Raw genomic sequence first — 18,257 nt, forward strand, 5'->3', positions numbered from 1 at the left:
TCCTTCACTTTGCCTCTACTACTAATCCCCAAGTATTGATCCAAAGAGCACATCCAGTGTTATTTTAGAATCTGCTTCCTGGGGAACCATAGCTAAAATCTATAATTCTACAAATGTATGTTGCTTTTTCTTTCTCCACGCCTTTACAGGTGCTGTTTCCTCTTCTTGGAATGTACTTCACTTTCATCTAGGCATTCTACTCATCTTTCAAAGTCCAGCTCAAATCTTCTCTGGCCCAAAGTCATATTTGAATGTCCCTCCAAATATACTTCTATCATTTCCTGAATATTGTAACTTCTTCATAACTTATAACAGTTTTAACTACTGAATTTTTTTTAAATCTCTCCCATTGGACTATAAGCAATTTGGGGCTAGTGTTTGAGTTTTATTCTACTTTGTTTCTCAAAAAGATAGCATAATATTTAATGCATAGTAGATTCTCAATAAATATTTGTTGAATAAATGAATGAGGGATTGAGTGAGTGTAATTCTAAACTGCATCTTTCTGACTCTATGGACTATACAAATGGGAAAGGATTAAATGACCCTGTTTAATAGAATATGGTTTTATTAACAACTCTCCTCATGTCCTGGCTGGAAAAATCAATTTGTCCACCAAATGTTATCAATGTTTTGCTTTAATTATCAGCGACTTCAACCTATGGATTATGAACAAAGTCTATAAAAGTTTTAATATCCACGCTGAAGCATTTCTTTTGTAAAGGTAGAAGATTACATATTTTCTTATGGTAGCCCTCCCCTGTTTCTTCTGTGTTAATTTGGATGTGGATTAAAATGATGGTAGGGTCTATTAGAGGTTCAGAATTTTAAAACAATTTTGAAAAATGACTGGATGAATATCCACTAAGACAATACTGTGCTACACACTGCAGAGAACACAAAGATGAATAATCACAATCTCTGCTCTTAAGAGATCAAAGACAAGAAATCTGCAAAAGGCCTAGAAAATAAGATAAATGGAAAAGGAAAGACACAAACTAGAATGGCTCTCAAATAAGGAAACAATATCATTCAATCAGAGAAGAGCTTCACTTTGATGGGAAGGGTTTCCACAGTGATGATGGAAGGGAAAATATGAGTGAGGAGACTATCCTAGAGACCAGTCAGTTGATGGAGGATGGGTGGGATAAATAGTAGGATGGGTAAAAAGTTTCATCCTTTTAAATTAGTGCTGAAGGTCATTTTCAGGAGCATGAGAGAATGAAGAAGAAATGACGCTGCAGGGACATACAGGTAAAAACAATTTTTAACCAAATTGCCTTTTTTCCCCCTTTCTCCCCCAACACATGTATTTTAAACATTACTTGTAACATCCTTGTAATGGAAACAGTAAAAAGTTATTTTTTCCAAGAGAATTCAGTTACGTTGATATCCTTATAGAATATCACTTACCATGTGGTGCCATTTCACACTGTCTTGCAGAATCTGGAGACTACTCTCTAGCCAGAAAGAAGGAGATTAGTTAAAAAGGAATGAACATAGACTCCTATCATCTTAGTGGGGCCTTATTTCCAAACCTGAAGCTACTATGACCTTGATGTCAAAGTCCAACAAGGACATGCACACACACACTAAAACTATAGACAAATTTAGTGTGAGTATTACTGGACAACACTTAACAAAAAGATTAGTAGGCAGGCTATGGCAGCACATTAAAAGAATAAAAGACTATACCCAAGTAGTATTTATTACATAGAGGATGGTTCAATAAAAGAGAATCTATAATACAATTCTCAACATTAATTGCTAAAGAAGAAATTCTACACAATAATTTTTGAGTTCCAAATTTATAAGATTTTAAATATGAACTTGATAACATTTTTAAATAAAATGGCTATGTAGTTCATGTCTTAATGTGATAGATAAAAAAGTCAGTACCAAGTGTGATTAGAAAATAAATAGAAGCGTTCTTATTAAGGTAAAGAATAAAACAAAGATTATCGTTACTACCACCATCATTTACCATTTCTGGAAGGACCATCAAATATTATTTAAAAATAGAAATAAATGCATATATTAAAACTGGAAAGGAAAATATAATTTTGTTTGAATTATAACTTCACAGGAAACAGTATAAGGGGCTTTTAAATTTTTTACTGTTATTGAAATAATTTAATTAGAAATGGAGTTATCAGTTACTGAAATGATTGATAAAATTGCCTTATGAAATTTTTAGAAACTGTTATGTTTTCCTTTGCTTGCTTGGAGGAGGTAGCCCTTTGATAATTATTTTATGTCTTCTATTTTAATTGGTATATTTAGATTTTCTAGATCTTCTTTGATTCTTTTTTTAAAAAAATAACTTTTTATTTCAGACCTATAGGAAAGTTGCAAAGACAGTAAATTATCATGTATCCTTCAACCAGTTCCCTCCAATGTTAACTAACATCTTACATAATCATGGCACATTTTTCAAAACTAAGAAATTAACATTATTACAATTACATTAACTAAAATTCAGACTTTATTTGGATTTCACCTATTTTTCCACTAATATCCTTTTCTGGTTCTGGGATCCAGTCCAGGATTCCACGTTGCATTTAGTCAGCGTGTCTCCTCAGTTTGCGCTGATCTCTAACAGTTTAGCAGTCTTTCCTTGTTTATGACCTTGACAGTTTTGAAGAGCACTGGTTAGGTATTTTGTAAAATGTACCTCTATTTGGATTTATCTGATTTTTTTTCATATAATTAGACTGGGAATATAGGTTTGAGGAAAAAATATTACAGAGTGAATGCCTGCCTGTCTCATCATGAAAAAAATACAAGATTTTGAATTTATTTATTAGTCCTACTATTTTTCTTTTCCTGAATTCAAATATTCAACTTCATCTTTATATGGGTCATTTTATTTCTGCATTCCTTAGATTTGTTTTGTTTTATTTTTATAACTTCTTGCTTTCAATACTTGATTTCATTATTCTTATTTTGTTCTGGTTTAGTTTTCTAAGTACTAAAGGCTATAAATTTTTCTCTGTGATCCCTTTGGCTGTATACTATAGGGTTTGATATGTAGTATTATCAATACTTTGTAATTTCCTATTAATTTCCTCTTTGACTCAAGAATTGTTTAAAATAGAAAGTTTACTGGACAAGTGGTAGGTTGTTTTTCACTTGTTTCATGAATTCATCACTAGTTTCTAATTTTTTGCATTGTAATCAGAGAATATGTCTTCTATTTCTACTTCCTGGAATTTATACAGAAATTTCTAGCCTAATATATGGTTACTTTTGTGAACGTTCTACGGGCATTAGGGAAAAAAGGTACATTCTTTGTTATCATGGTTACAGAATGATGTATAGGTTTCTCTCTGTCATCTGTCACTCATACACACACATATACACAAAAATACCTTCTCCCATCTCTATTATGTCCTAAAGCCTTACTTGTTTTTGGATTCCTTGTCAACATGCTGACAGAGGTGTATTAAAGTCTTCTACTAGTAATGCTGCAAAAAATATCACGTATTAGTACATAAACCAGAAACTTTCCTACAGTTTTGTTTTGCTCTATCAATATGGATGGTACTATGATATACAGTATGTGGATTGTGTTAATTTTCTATAGCTGTGCATCAATTTATCACAAATTTAAAGGCTTAAAAATATGTTGTTATTTCAGTGTCTGTAGGTCAGAAGGTTCAGTCTCAGTTTAGCTGTAGTCTGCTCAGGGTCTCACACAGCTGGACTCAAGATGTCAACTTGGAGTGCTATCTCATTTGAGGCTCAGAGTTCTCTTTCCAGGTCAATTAGATTGTTGGCAAAATTCAATTGTTTGAGGCTGTCAGATTGAAGAACCTATTACTTTGCTGGCTGCGGCTGAGGACAGTACTCAGCATCTAGAAGCCGTCTGTGGTTTCTTGCCATATGACCTGTTCCAGAGGCCATCTCACACTACCAATCTCTGACTTCTGTCTCCAACCTCCAGACCCAGACTTAAAAGACTCATGTGATTAGGGCAGGCCACTCAAATACTCTTCCTTTCAACTCAAAGATAACTGATTAGTGACCTTAATTATAGCTGTACAGTTCCTTCTTCCACGTTATATAACATAATCATGAGAATGATTTCCCATCATACATCATATTCAGATCTTCATTCCGTACCCTTCCTTCCTAAATATTTCAGCTTCAAGTGGAGGGATTGATATAAGACGTGGATACTAGGGGACAGGAATATTGGGGGCCGTCTTAAAATTCTTCTTACCACATAGATTTTCATAATTATTGTATCATCATAATGGATTATGAACTTTTTCATAATGTGATGCATTTAAAAAATCACCTTTACTGCCTCAAAGCTTATTTTAAAGCCTGAAATTCAAGTTTGTCTGAATTATGATCCCAACACCTACTTAGTGGTTGTTTACACTTTTTTGGTATTCCTTTTTTCCATCTTTTTATTTGCAACCTTTTCGAGATACTTTGTTTTATAAGTACCTCGAGTATGTAACATATTGCTGGACTTTACTAGTGATTTAACCATATTTCTTTCTCTTTGTACATAAGTTCAATCCATTGTTGTTTATTACATAACAGATTTTGTCACTATATTTTGTATGTGCTTTTGTTGTTGTTGTTGTTGTTACCTTTAAATATTTTATTATTTGATGTTTTTCTCCTTACTTTGTATGTGTGTGATGTGGTGTTTTGTGTGTTTCTTTAATACGAAAGGTTTATATTCCTGTTGTGATGATGTTTAGGATTACAATAACTTCTTATATTTATTCCTCAAAACTTTAGACAGAACCTGTTGATTGCCAACTATGAGCAAAGATGAAATTAGTTCATTTCTATTTTCTCTTCTCTGTCACTCCTCATATAATTTTAGTTGATTTATTAGTGAAACCTTTATGCATTTGTGTTTATATTGCTTGTTTAATATCCCCTAGGCTTTAAAAATGAAATCAATGTATTTATTAACTTTCCCCTTATCTTTTATTTTTATTATAATTGTTATTAGCGATATTATTTTTATACTTTCAAGATGTATAATATTTACATTCAGTTCTGTAACAATAATCCTACTTCCTTTATGTCTTAACCCTTCATGTAAACAGATTCTATGCATACTGCCAGACTTTCCCCATTCATTTCTTGTTGAGCTAAAGTTCATTTTCTTTGACTTTATTTAAGAGAATCTCATGAGAATCACATTCCTTGATTTTTTTTCACATTAAAACTGTTACACTGAGTTAAAGTTTGACTGCATGTAATACTCCTGAGCTATAATGTTTTCATAAGGATTTTACAGACATTGTTCCATTGTCATCTAGCATTGTTGTGGAAAAGGCTAAGGTTAGCTCCTTTTTTTTTTCTCCTATATAGATCAAATGAACCTTTTTCTCCCTCTCTGGATTTCCAAAGGATTCCTTGTTTATTTTTGAAATTAAGTAACTTTACAAGTAAAGAGCTCATCATTGATTGACTTAATTTTTCTAGGGACATATTCTGCTTTTGAATCTATATGTTCATGGCACATTTTGTTAAAATTTATTTATATATTTTCTTCTTTTCTGTTATTTTGGTTCTCTTCTTTAGTGATATCAGTTATGCTTATATTGTATCTCATTTCTAAAGTCTTTCTAGCTTACCTCAGTTTGGTCCTTAATTCTCTTTAGCACATTTTTAGCAATATTCATTTTCTTTGCACTGTTTCCAACATTGCTTTTGGAGTATTTTTAACACTCCATTTTTTTCCTGAGCTGCACTATTTCTTTCCTAAATTCTTATATATCTACTTTGAAATCACATTTTATGGATAAAATCACTCCATTAAATTAAAAAAGTTTTTCATCTGCCGTTTGATATTTTTCCAGTTTTTAATTGTCATTGATTTTTTTAATTTTCTACTTTTTTCTTGTAAAATATTTGTTTAGATCCTGTATTGATTCTTTTAAAATTATTGCTTATTAGAATAAGATGGGCTACTTCCAAATCAAATATTTTCAGGACTTTCACCTGGAGGAATTTTCCTTTTGATCCAGCATAGTATATGTAAATTTGCTCTTTTGGCTTTACTTTTCCCCAACTGTTTTACCCTCCTGGCAGCATTAGAGCTACTGCAGAATTGGCCTCCTTCACCCTGGCCCACCTGCAAGCAACAACAGCTTGTTTGTGTGATTTCTTGTTTAGTTCAGCTTCACCAGCTTATCTTTGGTTCAAAACCAGAACCAAAGAAAGTTTACTTAGTGCATGCATTCCATTCCCCTTTTTCTGTCTAAGCTACTCACCTTGCTTTCCTCACATCCCTATCACCCAGGAAAAGTATCAGTCATCTATCCAGGGAGGTATCTCTGGGTCCAAACATGTGAACAAAAGCCCTATTCCAGGCATGTCATATTTCCATACAATTCAGCTGTTACTCCATAACTGGAGTGCTTTCCTTGCTGTTTTTGAATATCCCATATTTTAGTAAATGTATGTTACTGGCCTACCCTATCAAAGACTTTGCTTTAGCAAAAGTTTCTTAAAAATTTTCACAGGATTAAAGACATACAGAAAGAAATTTTAGGACAAATCTAAAATTTTACCCTCGATAAAATTATTGGTATTCTCTGAGGGTGTGTTTGTGTGTGTGTGTCTACTCTACATTGCCGGAGGAAACTGTAATTGCCTTCCCTGAGGCAGTTGCCAAGCAAGATAATGCTGAGTCTTCTTAGGGACTCAACCCCACCACTCTTCTTTGCTTCTAGACCCATAACTAGACTCAAGTTGCAGAAGGCCCCTAAAGTCAAGGTAGAAAGTGTGACCCATGAGGAAATGTGCTACACTCCAAAATAATGACTTGAGTTTTCTTATTTCTACAAGCAGAAATCCAGGGAACCTGTGTAGAAATGGATATTAAAGCTGTAGGATAATGGTGGAAGAAACAAAAAGTTGAATTAGGCCAAATTTATTGATATGGGCTCACTAAGCAGAGATTCTGCATTTAACGGTGCAGCTCAGGGAGTTGGAAATGGCTCTAACTACTTGTTTGGTTGATTGGCTAAAACATGGACCAAAAAGTGGCCAATGAGGAGAAAGTTAGAAATGCCAGACCTGTATAGCTTAATGTAGAAAAGGGATTCAAAAGCTTAGGGAGATTGGAATGTTAGAATGAATTTGTCGTTTAAGACCTAGTCCCTCACGCTGGGAGTGTCCAGAAGACACACCTTTTGCCACTACAGCAAGCAATTTGTGAGGGAAGTCCCAGCATCCTTGAGGAGCTCTGTGCTTGCTCTTTTCTGTAGATCAGACCCTACTATGGTGGAAACTGCAGCCACTGAATAGGGAAATGTAAATGTGATGAGGATAATTGGATTTCAGGGTGGCAGGGGCAAAGGGGCAAGCTCAACAGCCAATGGAAAGATGAGTGCAGTTGCCTTAATGAGCAACAAAAAGTCAAAGCAGCAGTCAAAATAGTCTGACTCTTTTGAACCTATGGTATTGGCTAGTTGATCATGGTGTTCCTAGAAGTTAAACAGATAGGAGGCCTATTAAATTCTTATTTGATTTGTATAAGCATAAAAGTTCTAGGTCAAGTGAACAAAAATCTAACCTAAATAAAAAATTGAGTCATGAACCCTCAATCATTTCCCAGGCTTAAGCTGGCTTATAAACCCAGAATTACTTGAGTGAAAGGGAGGCTGGGCCCTTTTGAAGAAGGACCTTAGTATACTACCAAAATTTATACTGTGAATCTTTCTCCCAGTCTGCCACAAAGGGACCTATGGCCTTTTCCAGGGTAAGTGTGCCTTGGGGAAAGGAAATAATCAGACCTTCTAGGGAGTACTAGAAAATGGTTCTGAACTGACAATAATTCCAGGAGACCCAAAATGTCATTCTGGCCATCCAGTCAGAATAGGGAACTAGGGAGGTCAGGAGATCAATGGAGTGTAGCTCAGGTCATTCTAACAGTGGGTCCGGTGTGTCCCCAATCCATCCTGGGTTATTACAGAGTTATTTGTTATAACTGAGGTTATTTCCAGTTCTGGAATGCATAATTGGAATAGACAAGCTGAGTAGCTAGTGGAATCCGCATACTGGTTGTCGGAGCTGTGGAATGAGGGATATTATGGCGAGAAAAGCCAAGTGGAAGCCACAAGAACTGCCTCTACCTAGGAACATAGTAAGCTGGAAGCAATACTGCATTCCTGGAGGGATTGCAGAGATTAGTGCCATCATCAAGGACTTAAATGAATCAGGGGTTGTCATTTGTACCACATCCCCATTTAAATTATCTATTTGGACTATGAAGAAGATAGATCTTGGAGAATGACAGTGGATTACCATAAACTTAACCAGGTGGTAACTCTAAATGCAGTTGCTGTTCCAGGTGTGATTTCATTGCTTGAGCAAATTGACATATTCTCTGGTACCTGGTATGCAGCTATTAATCTGGCAAATACTTTTTTTCTCTATCCCTTTCAGTAAGGTGTACATGAAGCAGTTTGTGTTCAGCTGGCAAGGCCAGCAATACACCTTCACTGTTCTACCACAGGGGCATGTCAACTCTCCAGCTCTATGTCATAATTTAGTTTTCAGGAGACTTAATCACTTCCCCATCCACAAACATTACACTGGTTCATTATATTGGCGACATTATGCTTATTGGATCTTCTGAACAAGAAGTAGCAATATCTAAACTTATTGGCAGGACACCTGTGTGCCAGAGGGTGGGAAATAAATCTGACAAAAATTCAGAGGCCTTCTATCTCAGTGAAATTTCTAGGGGTCCAGTAGTGTGGAGCATGTTGAGATATCCCTTCTAAGGTTAAAGGTAACTTGTTGCATCTGGTACCTCCTAAAGCCAAAAAAGCAGAATGCCCAATGGGCCTCTACAGATTTTAGGCAACATATTTCTCATTTGGGTGTGTTACTCCAGCACATTCACCAAGTGACCTAAAAAGCTGCTAATTTGAATGGAGCCCATAGTAGAAGAAGACTGAAACAGGTCCAGGCTGCTGTACAGTCTGCTCTGGTACTTGGACAATAGGATGCAGCAGATCCAATGGTGCTTGATGCATCAGTGGCAGATAATGATGCTCTTTTGAGCTTTTGGCAGTGAATTGAAGTGCAAGCCCGCAGGATTTTGGAGCAAAGCCTTACTCTCCTCTGCAGATAGTTAGTCTTCTTTTGAGAAACAGCCCTTGACATGCTACTAGGCCTTAGTAGAGACTGAATGCTTGACCACGTGGCACCAAGTTACCATGTGATCTGAGCTGCTTATCATGAACTGGGTGTTATCCAACCCACCAAGCCATAAAGTTGGGTGTGCACGGCAGTACTCCATCATCAAATGGAAGTGATATATATGTGTGATCAGGCCTGAGCAGGTCTTGAAGGCACAAGTAAATTACATAAAGAAGTGGCCAAAACCAATGATCCTTCCTCCTGCTACACTGCCTTCTCTTTATTAGCCTGCAACTATGGCTTCATGGGGAGTTCCCTATGATCAATTGACAGAGGAAGAAAACAGCCTGGTTTACAGTTGGTTCTACATGATATACAGGCACAACTTGAAAGTGGATGACTGTATCCCTATAGCCCCCTTTTGGGACATCTCTGAAGGACAATGGTCAAGAGAAATACTCCCAGTGGGCAAAACCCCAAGCAGTGCAATCCTCCCTGTAGGCAGAACTTCGAGCACTGAATCTGATTTTTTACTTTGATTGGAAGGAGAAATAGCCAGATGTGTGATTATATACTGATTCATGGGCTGTGCCCAGTGATTTTTCTAGATGGTCAGAAACTTGGAAGGAACATGATTGGAAAATTGATGAAGAAATTTGAGGAAGAGATATGTGGATAGACATCTCAGAATTAGCAAAAAGTTTGAAGATATTTGTGTAAATATTCACCAAAGGGCAATCTCAGCTGAGGATTATTTAATAATCAAGCAGATAGGATGACCCATTCTGTAGATACCAATTAGGCTATTTCTTCAGCCACTAGTGTCATCACCCAATAGGCTCATGAGCAAAGTAGCCATAGTGTCAGGGATGTAAGTTATGTATGGGTCCAGCAACATGGACTTTTATTTGTCAAGGACAACCTAGCTATGGCCACTACCGAGTGGCCAATATGCCAGTAGCAGAGAAAAACACTGAGTCCTTGATGTGGCCCAGAGTGATCAGCCAGCTACCTGGTGGCAGGTTGATTACATTGGACTGCTTCCATCATAGAAGAGGAAGCATTGTGTCCTTACTGAAATAGACACTTAACCTGGATATGGATTTGCCTTCCAGATATGCAATGCTTCTGCCAAAACTGCCATTTGTGGACTTATAGAATGCCTTATTCACCGTCATGTTATTTCCACACAGCACTGCTTCTGATCAAGGAACTCACTTCACAGCCAAAGAAGTGGGGCAATCGGCTGATGCTCATGGAATTCACTAGTCTTACCGTGTTCCCCACCATCCTAAAGCCACTTGTTTGATGGAATGGTGGAATGACCTTTTGAAGACTCAGTTACATCACCAGCTAGATGTCAATACCTGGAAGCGCTGGGGCAAGGTTCTCCAGAAAACTGAATATGCTCTGAATATGTTCAATTTATAGTGCTATTTCTCCTATAACCAGGATTCCTGGGTCTAGGGATCAAGGGGTGAAAATAGGAGTTGCACTACTCACTATTATCATTAGTGTCCCACTAGCTTCCTGTTCTTGTGACATTATGCTCTGCTGGCTTAGAGATCTCAGTTCTGGAGGGAAGAATTCTTCCATCAGGGGACACGACAATAATTCCATTGAACTAGAAGTTAAGACTGCCACCTGGCCACCTTGGTCTCCTTGTGCTTCTGAGTCAACAGACTAAGAAGGGAGTTATGGTGCTGGTTGGACTGACTGATCCACACTACCAAAGAGAACTTGGACTACTATTCCATAATGGAGGCAAGGAAGAGTATGTCTGCAATACAAAAGATCCCTTAGTGTGTCTCTTAGTATTACTGTGTCCTGTGATTAAGATCAATGGAAAACTACAACCACCCAATGCAGGTGGGACTACTAGTGACCCAGACCTTTATGGATCACTTTAGCAGGTAAAGAACCACAAGCAGCTGAGGCGCTTACTGAAGGCAAAGAAACTACAGAATGTGTAGTAGAAAAAGGGAGTTAAAAATACTGATTATGATGCTGTGATCAGTGCAGAAATGAAGACTATAATAATTATGAGTATTTCCTTTTAATTTTGTTCTGAATACATTTCTTTGTGTATATATTAGATACCAAATATTTTTTCTTTTCTTATTCTCTTATCACATAATACAAAATGCAATGACTTCATATTCTAGTATTTAAGTATTGTTAATGTTACATCATAGTGTTTAAGTTACAGGACATCAAGGAAGAGAGTAAACATCACTGAAGGACTTTATCTCCTCCTCTGAGAAGGGTTTCGTGCATTTTCAGTTGTATGCAGGACATATGTTGGAACAGGAATTAAAAGAAATTAAAGAATGTGTAAGCAGAAACTCAGTTGTATGTAAGAAAACCCAATTCCCCAGAGAAAGAGAAAGAGCTGGAGTCCTTTAAAATTAACTGCCTGTTTTTCTGTGGCTAGTGAGCCTTATCTCTCCTCCTTTCCCAGGCATTGTGAAGACCCTGTTTCTCTAGCTGTGCAGCTGCAAGCTCACTAGACAGATAAACTCAAGTCATAAAACATGTTTTTCCTTGAAAAGTAAGAAATGATGTAATGCATCTTTCAATTAATTGAATAACTGTCTTTGTTTCTCACTTCTGTAATATGCTTCCCCCTACACAGATCTCCCCCACCCCACGAAATGATTAAAAGATAACTCTTTGTTCAGGGCTCAGTCCTTTGGAGGTTAATCCAACTGGGCCGGTGCACCTAAATAATAAATATCCTTCTCAACCCCATCGGTCTCTCTGATTCCTTATCAATCCCACTACATTTCAACATGTTAAATGGAATTATGAGCTTCTTATTGACTTTATTTGGAGATTAACTATGGCTTAAGGATATGTATATGGGTGCCAAATTTTCAACGTGGGAACTCATTATGGTTAGTTAATATTACGTGTCAAACTGAGTGAGCCATAGGATGCCCAGATATCTGGTAAACATTATTTTGGGGTATGTCTGTGAGGGTATTTCCAGAAGAGATTAGCATTTAAATTGGTGTTCTGATGATAGGAGATGACACTCCCTAATGTGGGTCAACATCTTCCAATCCATTGAGGGCCTGAATAAAACAAGAAGGCAGAAGAATGCTTAGTTTTCTCTTTGCCTGACTACTTGACTTGGGACACAAATCTGCTGCCCTCGGTGCTCTGGTTCTCAGATCCTCAGAACCAGGCTGGAATTTTTATCATCAACTCTCTTGCTCTCAGGCCTTCAAACTGCACCATTGGATCTCCTGGGTCTCTGTCTTGCAGAAAGCAGAATCCAGGACTTCCTAGCTTCTATTATTGTGTAAACCAATACCTTATAATAAATATATTTATCTATATAGTTGTGGTTTCTCTCATCCTTACTAGTAAGAGAATCCTTACTAGTAAGGCATGAAGTTAGGAGATTAATGAATAAAGAAAAATTCTTCCATTTGCCAACTTTGGCAAGATTTCTGGATGAGGGCCCATAGTAATGTAATTTTCTTTTTCTTTTCTTTTTTTCTTTTTTCTTTTTTTTTTTTTTTTTTGTCTCACTCTGTTGCCAGGCTGGAGTGCAGTAGCATGATCTTGGCTCACTGCAACCTCCACCTCCCGAGTTCAAGTGATTCTCCTGCCTCAGCCTCCTGAGTAGCTGGGATTACAGGCACCCGCCACCACACCCGGCTAATTTTTGTATTTTTAGTAGAGATGGGGTTTCACCAAGTTGCCCAGGGTGGTCTCGACCTCCTGACCTCATGATCCGCCCACCTCAGCCTCCCAAAGTGCTGGGATTACAGGTGTGAGCCACCATACCTGGGCCATAATGTAATTTTCTAATGTACTCATGGTTCTTTTTCTTAACAGAACAAAAATTAAGAAAAGTAGTCAGGATTAGAAAAAAAGACAAGCTTTTGACTGACAGAAATATTAATAGGAATTCACTTACATATTTGTAACTTCTCTGTAATCACGGTGAGACAAAGTAGTGAAGAGAAACTCTAGTATATTACGTCTTAGCCAAAGGTAAAATACTCTAGACAGTTATCAACCAAGCAAATTCTTTGAAATGTTGACACTCGTCATGGCAACCATATGTTTCAAAGATTCCATTCTGGAATGAATGTGGTAGAATGTCCTGGCATGCCCAAGTGGCTACTAATGCTCACCTGTCAATTATTGAGGGGTGGGTAAGTTTCTGGTTTCTATGTTACAAGCACTGAAAGATAGTTCTTCAGACCAACAGTCCGGTACAAGCTGGGCAAAGGATAAGAATAGAAAATTCACAGAAAAGGAAAACTGAATGGCCAATAAATATTTTAAAAGATTTTTAATCTCACTTGAAGTTATGAAAATACAAACCATTAAAATATTATTTCCCAGCTAATAAGTTAAAAAATACTAAAATACAAGTAAAAATTAAAGATAATTTCAAATATTGGCAAAGATAAAAGAAAGTTGAACTTTCTCACATGACTGGTGGGATTGTAAATGGATATAACTAGTTTGTAGAGAAACTTGTCAAGTTCTAGCAAAACTGAAAATCTACAACCCAGAATTTCCAGTTCTAGGTCCATAGAGTGTATAAACATGTATACAACTGATGCACTGAGAGACATGAAGGATGTTTATTGTAGCACTTTTTATAATAGATTTATTAAAATATAATTCACATACCATAAAATTTATCTTAAAGTATATAATTCAATCATTTTAAATATATTTACAGAGGTATACAACCATCATTACTATCTAATTTTAGAATATTTTCATTTAGAACAAGCTCCAAAGAAACCCTGTACCTGTTAGCAGACATTCTCCCTCCCTCTCCCCCAAGTACCTGGCAACCACTAATCTTCTGTCTGTCTTCTGGACATTTTATGTAAATAGATTTATACAATATATGACTTTTTATGATTAGACTGTTTGGTTTTTTATTATTGAGTTGTGATTTTTTATATGTTCTAGATGCTAGTCTCTTATCAGATACATAATTTGCAAATATTCCTCCTTTTCTATGGGCTGCCTTTACATTTTCTTGACAGTGTCTCTTGAAGCGCAAAAGTTTTAAATTTAAGTGAAATTTAAATTTGCCATTCTTTTTCTTTTATTGCTTGTGTTTTTGGTATCATAACTAAAAAAAAAGAAAAAGACATTGCCTGCATTCCCTGGCCCAATGTCACAGAGATTAGATTTAGAACTTTTCTAAGAGTTTTGTAGTTTTTTGCCTTACATTTAGGTCTTTGGTTCATTCTGAATTAGTTTTAGTATATAGTGTGAGGTAGAGGTCTAATTTTATCTTATTTTTTGCATCTGGATATTCACTTGTCTCAGTACAATTTGTTAAAAAGATGATTCTTTTCCTGATTGTCTCCACATCTTTGTAAAAAATGAATTGACTAAAATGGTTTATTTCTGAACTCAATTTTATCCCATTAATCTATATGTTTTTCCTATACTGGTAGCACACTGTGGTGATTTCTGTGTCTTTGTAGTAAGTTTTGAAATCAAGAAGTGTGAATTTTCAAACTTTGTTCTAGGGTCACAATTATAACATTAGCCTAAAACAATGTAGTTTGAATTAATATCAATTTAGTTTCAATAACATACAAAGGTTTTGCTCCAGTATACCTGGTTTTCTCCTTCATTTTTTCTGCTATTATTGCCATGCACATTATATATATTCATGTTATACATACATATATTTAAACATTATAATTCCACCAACCCAGTTTTATAATTATTGCTTTAAGCTGTTTTCTTTTAAACATAATAGGAGAACAAAACCAAATAATTTTATTCTACCTCTGTAGTTTATGAGTGTGCTCTCTGTGTAGACTTGAGTGACTAGCTAGTATTCTTTTATTTCAGCCTGAGATAATATCTTCAGTATTTCTGGTAGGGCAGATCTGCTAGAAAAACAATCTTACTTTATTTGTGAATACTTAATTTTTTCTTTCTTTCTTTCCCTTCCTTCCTTTCTTTCTTTCCCTTCCTTCCTTTCTTTCTTTCTCTTTTCTTTTCTTTTCTTTCTTTTTCTTTCTTTCTTTCTTTCTTTCTTTCTTTCTTTCTTTCTTTCTTTCTTCTTTCTTTCTTTCTTTCTTTCTTTCTTTCTTCTTTCTTTCTTTCTTTCTTTCTTTCTTTCTTTCTTTCTTCTTTCTTTCTTTCTTTCTTTCTTTCTTTCTTTCTTTCTTTCTTTCCTTCTTTCCTTCTTTCTTTCTTTTTTTTTGAAGGATAGTTTGGTCAAATATAGAATTCTCAGTTGGTAATTTTTTTTTTCTTTTTTGAGACGGAGTCTTGCTCTGTCGCCCAGGCTGGAGTGCAGTGGCGCAATCTCAGCTCACTGCAAGCTCCACCTCCCAGGTTCACACAATTCTCCTGCCTCAGCCTCCTGAGTAGCTGGGACTACAGGTGCGTGCCACCACAGTGGCTAATTTTTTTGTATTTTCAGTAGAGACGGGGTTTCACCGTGTTAGCCAGGATGGTCTCGATCTCCTGACCTCGTAATCCGCCCGCCTTGGCCTCCCAAATTGCTGGGATTACAGGTGTGAGCCACTGCACCTGGCCCGGTAATTTTTTTTATGGTTCCTTGTTGTCATCTGACTTCCTTCCAGACCCCTTCTTCTCTGTCTTCCTCCTGCTTTGGCCATGTAAGATGAACCTGCTTCCCCTTCAGCCATGATTGAAAGTTTCCTGAGGCCTCCCCAGCCATGCTTTCTGTACAACATGTGGAACAGTGAGCCAGTTAAACCGTGTTTCTTTATAAATTACCCAGTCTCAGATATTTATTTAAAGCAGTGTGAGAACAGACTACTACAGAAAATTAGTACCTAGGAGTGGTGCATTGCTATAAAGATACCTGAAAATGTGGAAGCAGCTTTGGAACAGGGTAATGGGCAGAGATTGGAACAGTTTGGTTGGCTCAGAAGAAAACAGAAAGATGAGAGAAAGTTTGGAACATCCTAGAGACTTGAATGGTTTTGACCAAATTGCTGACAGTGGGGCAGAGATGGCCAGGCTGATGAGGTCTCAGATGGACATGAGGAACTTATTGGAAAGTTTGAACTTGAGAGTGATGATTTAGGGAATTTGGTGCAAGAAATTTCTAAGCAGCAAAACATTTAAGATGTGACCTGGCTGCTTCTAACAATATATGCCCACATGCCTAAGCAAAGAGATGGTCTGAAACTGGAACTTAAAAAGGGAAGTGGAGCATAAAAATTTGCAGCCTGACCATGTGGTGCAAAAGAAAAACCAATTTTCTGGGGAGGAATTCAAGCCAGCTGCAGAAATTTGCATAAGTAAAGAGAAACCAAATGTTAATAGCCAAGACAATGAGGGAAATGCCTTAAAGGTACTTGAGAGAACTTCAGGGCAGTCCCTCCCATTACAGGCTGGAGTCCTAGGAAAGAAGAACGGTTTTAAGGGCCAGGCTTGGGGCCCCACTGCCCTTGGGACACTGCTTCTTGTGTCCCAGCTGTTACAGCTCCCACTGTGGCTAAAACAGCCCCAGGTACATCTCAGGCCACTGTTTCAAAATATGCAAGCCATAAGCCTTGCTGGCTTCCACATGGTGTTAAGCATGCAGGTGCACAGGGGACAAGGGTTAAGGCTTGGGAGCCAATGCCTAGATTTCAGATAACATATGGAAATGCCTGGATGTTCAGGCAGCAGTCTGCTGTGGCAGCACAGCTCTCATGGAGAACCTCTATAGAGCAGGGTGGAGGGAAAATGTGGGGTTGGAGCCTTCACACAGAGTCCTCACTGGAGCACTGCCTAGTGGAGCTGTGAGAAGAGGGCCACTGTCCTCCAGACCTCAGAATGGTAGATCCACCAACAGCTTGTACTGTGCACCTGGAAAAGCTGCAGGCACTCAATACAAACTTGGGAAGGCAGCCACGGGGGCAATACCTTGCAGAACCACAGGGGCGAAGCTGCCCAAGGCCTTGGGAGTCCACCCCTTGCATCATTGTTGTCTGGATTTGAGACATGGAGTCAAAGGAGATTATTCTGGAGCTTTAATATTTAAAGACTGCCCTGCTGGGTTTCAGACTTGCATGGCACCTGTAGCCCCTTTGCGTTGGCCGATCTCTCCCTTTTGGAAAGGGAATATTTCCCTATTGCCTGTACCATCATTGTATCTTGGAAGTTACTAACTTACTGTTTTTGTAACTTGGAAGTTACTAACTTACTGTTTTTGATTTTTCAGGCTCATAGAAGGCACTAGACTTGTCTCAGATGAGACTTTGGACTTTTTAGTTAATGTTGAAATCAGTTAAGACTTTGGAGAACTGTTGAGAAGAGTTGATTGTATTTTGCAGTGTGAGAGGGACATGAGATTTGGGAGGGGCTAAGGGCAGACTGATATGGTTTGGATTTGTGTTCCCACCCAAATCTCATGACAAATTGTAATTCCCAATGTTGGAGGAGGGGTGTGGTGGGAGGTGATTGGGTCATTGGGATGGATTTTCCCCCTTGCTGTTCTCATGATAGTGAGTGAGTTCTCATGAGATCTGGTTGTTTGAAAGTGGATAGCACCTTCCCCTTCTCTCTCTTTTCTCTCTCTTCTTCCTGCTCCAGCTATGTAAGATGGGCCTGCTTCCCCTCCTGCCATGAATGAAAGTTTCCTGAGGCCTCTGCAGCCATGCTTTCTGTACAGCAGAAGTCCTTGCCCCACCATTCTAAAAATGCTTTCACTGTTTTGTTTTGATAGAAAAAAAATTTCTAATATTAAACAAATTGTGATCTCTTCATACAATGGAAATAGCAATTAAAATAATGGACTAAGATTGTATATCTAAACATGGATAGCTATAAAAAATTACAAAAAAATTGCAGAATGATATGTATGGTATGACACTTATCATATAATAACACACTGAACTATATTTTTGTTGGGTGCAAAACACTATTTTTGATATGAAGTAAATTTTCTAAAACAATTGGATAGGAGGATAAATACCACATGCATCATAGTGATGGTGAATAAAACTAGAATGAAGAAAAAAATCAGATAAACTTTTTCCATAATATTTTCTTTTTTTATTAAAGAAAATCTCGACGCATGAAAATTTGCTATATTATTTTCTGTGCTTTTCTGAATTTAAAATTTAAGAAGAAAGTCATAATGAATTAGTTCCGTC

General features: G+C 37.2%; 1 protein-coding gene across 3 annotated transcripts in view; it reads right to left on the reverse strand.

Annotated features, from left to right (window-relative positions):
• The window catches only part of MROH9 (maestro heat like repeat family member 9), a 132,437-nt gene extending 119,223 nt beyond the window's left edge, over positions 1-13,214 (reverse strand). For 2 of the 3 annotated variants that reach the window (XM_054655764.2, XM_054655771.2), the window contains exons 1-3: positions 13,064-13,207; positions 3,406-3,467; positions 1,414-1,460 (exon numbers count right to left, since the gene is read on the reverse strand). In XM_054655764.2, the coding sequence (XP_054511739.1) occupies positions 1,414-1,460; positions 3,406-3,430 (72 nt within the window). In that variant the 5' untranslated portion in view covers positions 3,431-3,467; positions 13,064-13,207. Of the gene's footprint in view, positions 1-1,413; positions 1,461-3,405; positions 3,468-13,063 lie in introns of all 3 variants that reach the window. The other variant, XM_016932332.4, reaches the window with a different exon arrangement.
• Positions 13,215-18,257: the final 5,043 nt, after the last annotated feature.

This window comes from Pan troglodytes, chromosome 1, assembly GCF_028858775.2.
Source record: "Pan troglodytes isolate AG18354 chromosome 1, NHGRI_mPanTro3-v2.0_pri, whole genome shotgun sequence".
NCBI lineage: Eukaryota > Metazoa > Chordata > Mammalia > Primates > Hominidae > Pan > Pan troglodytes.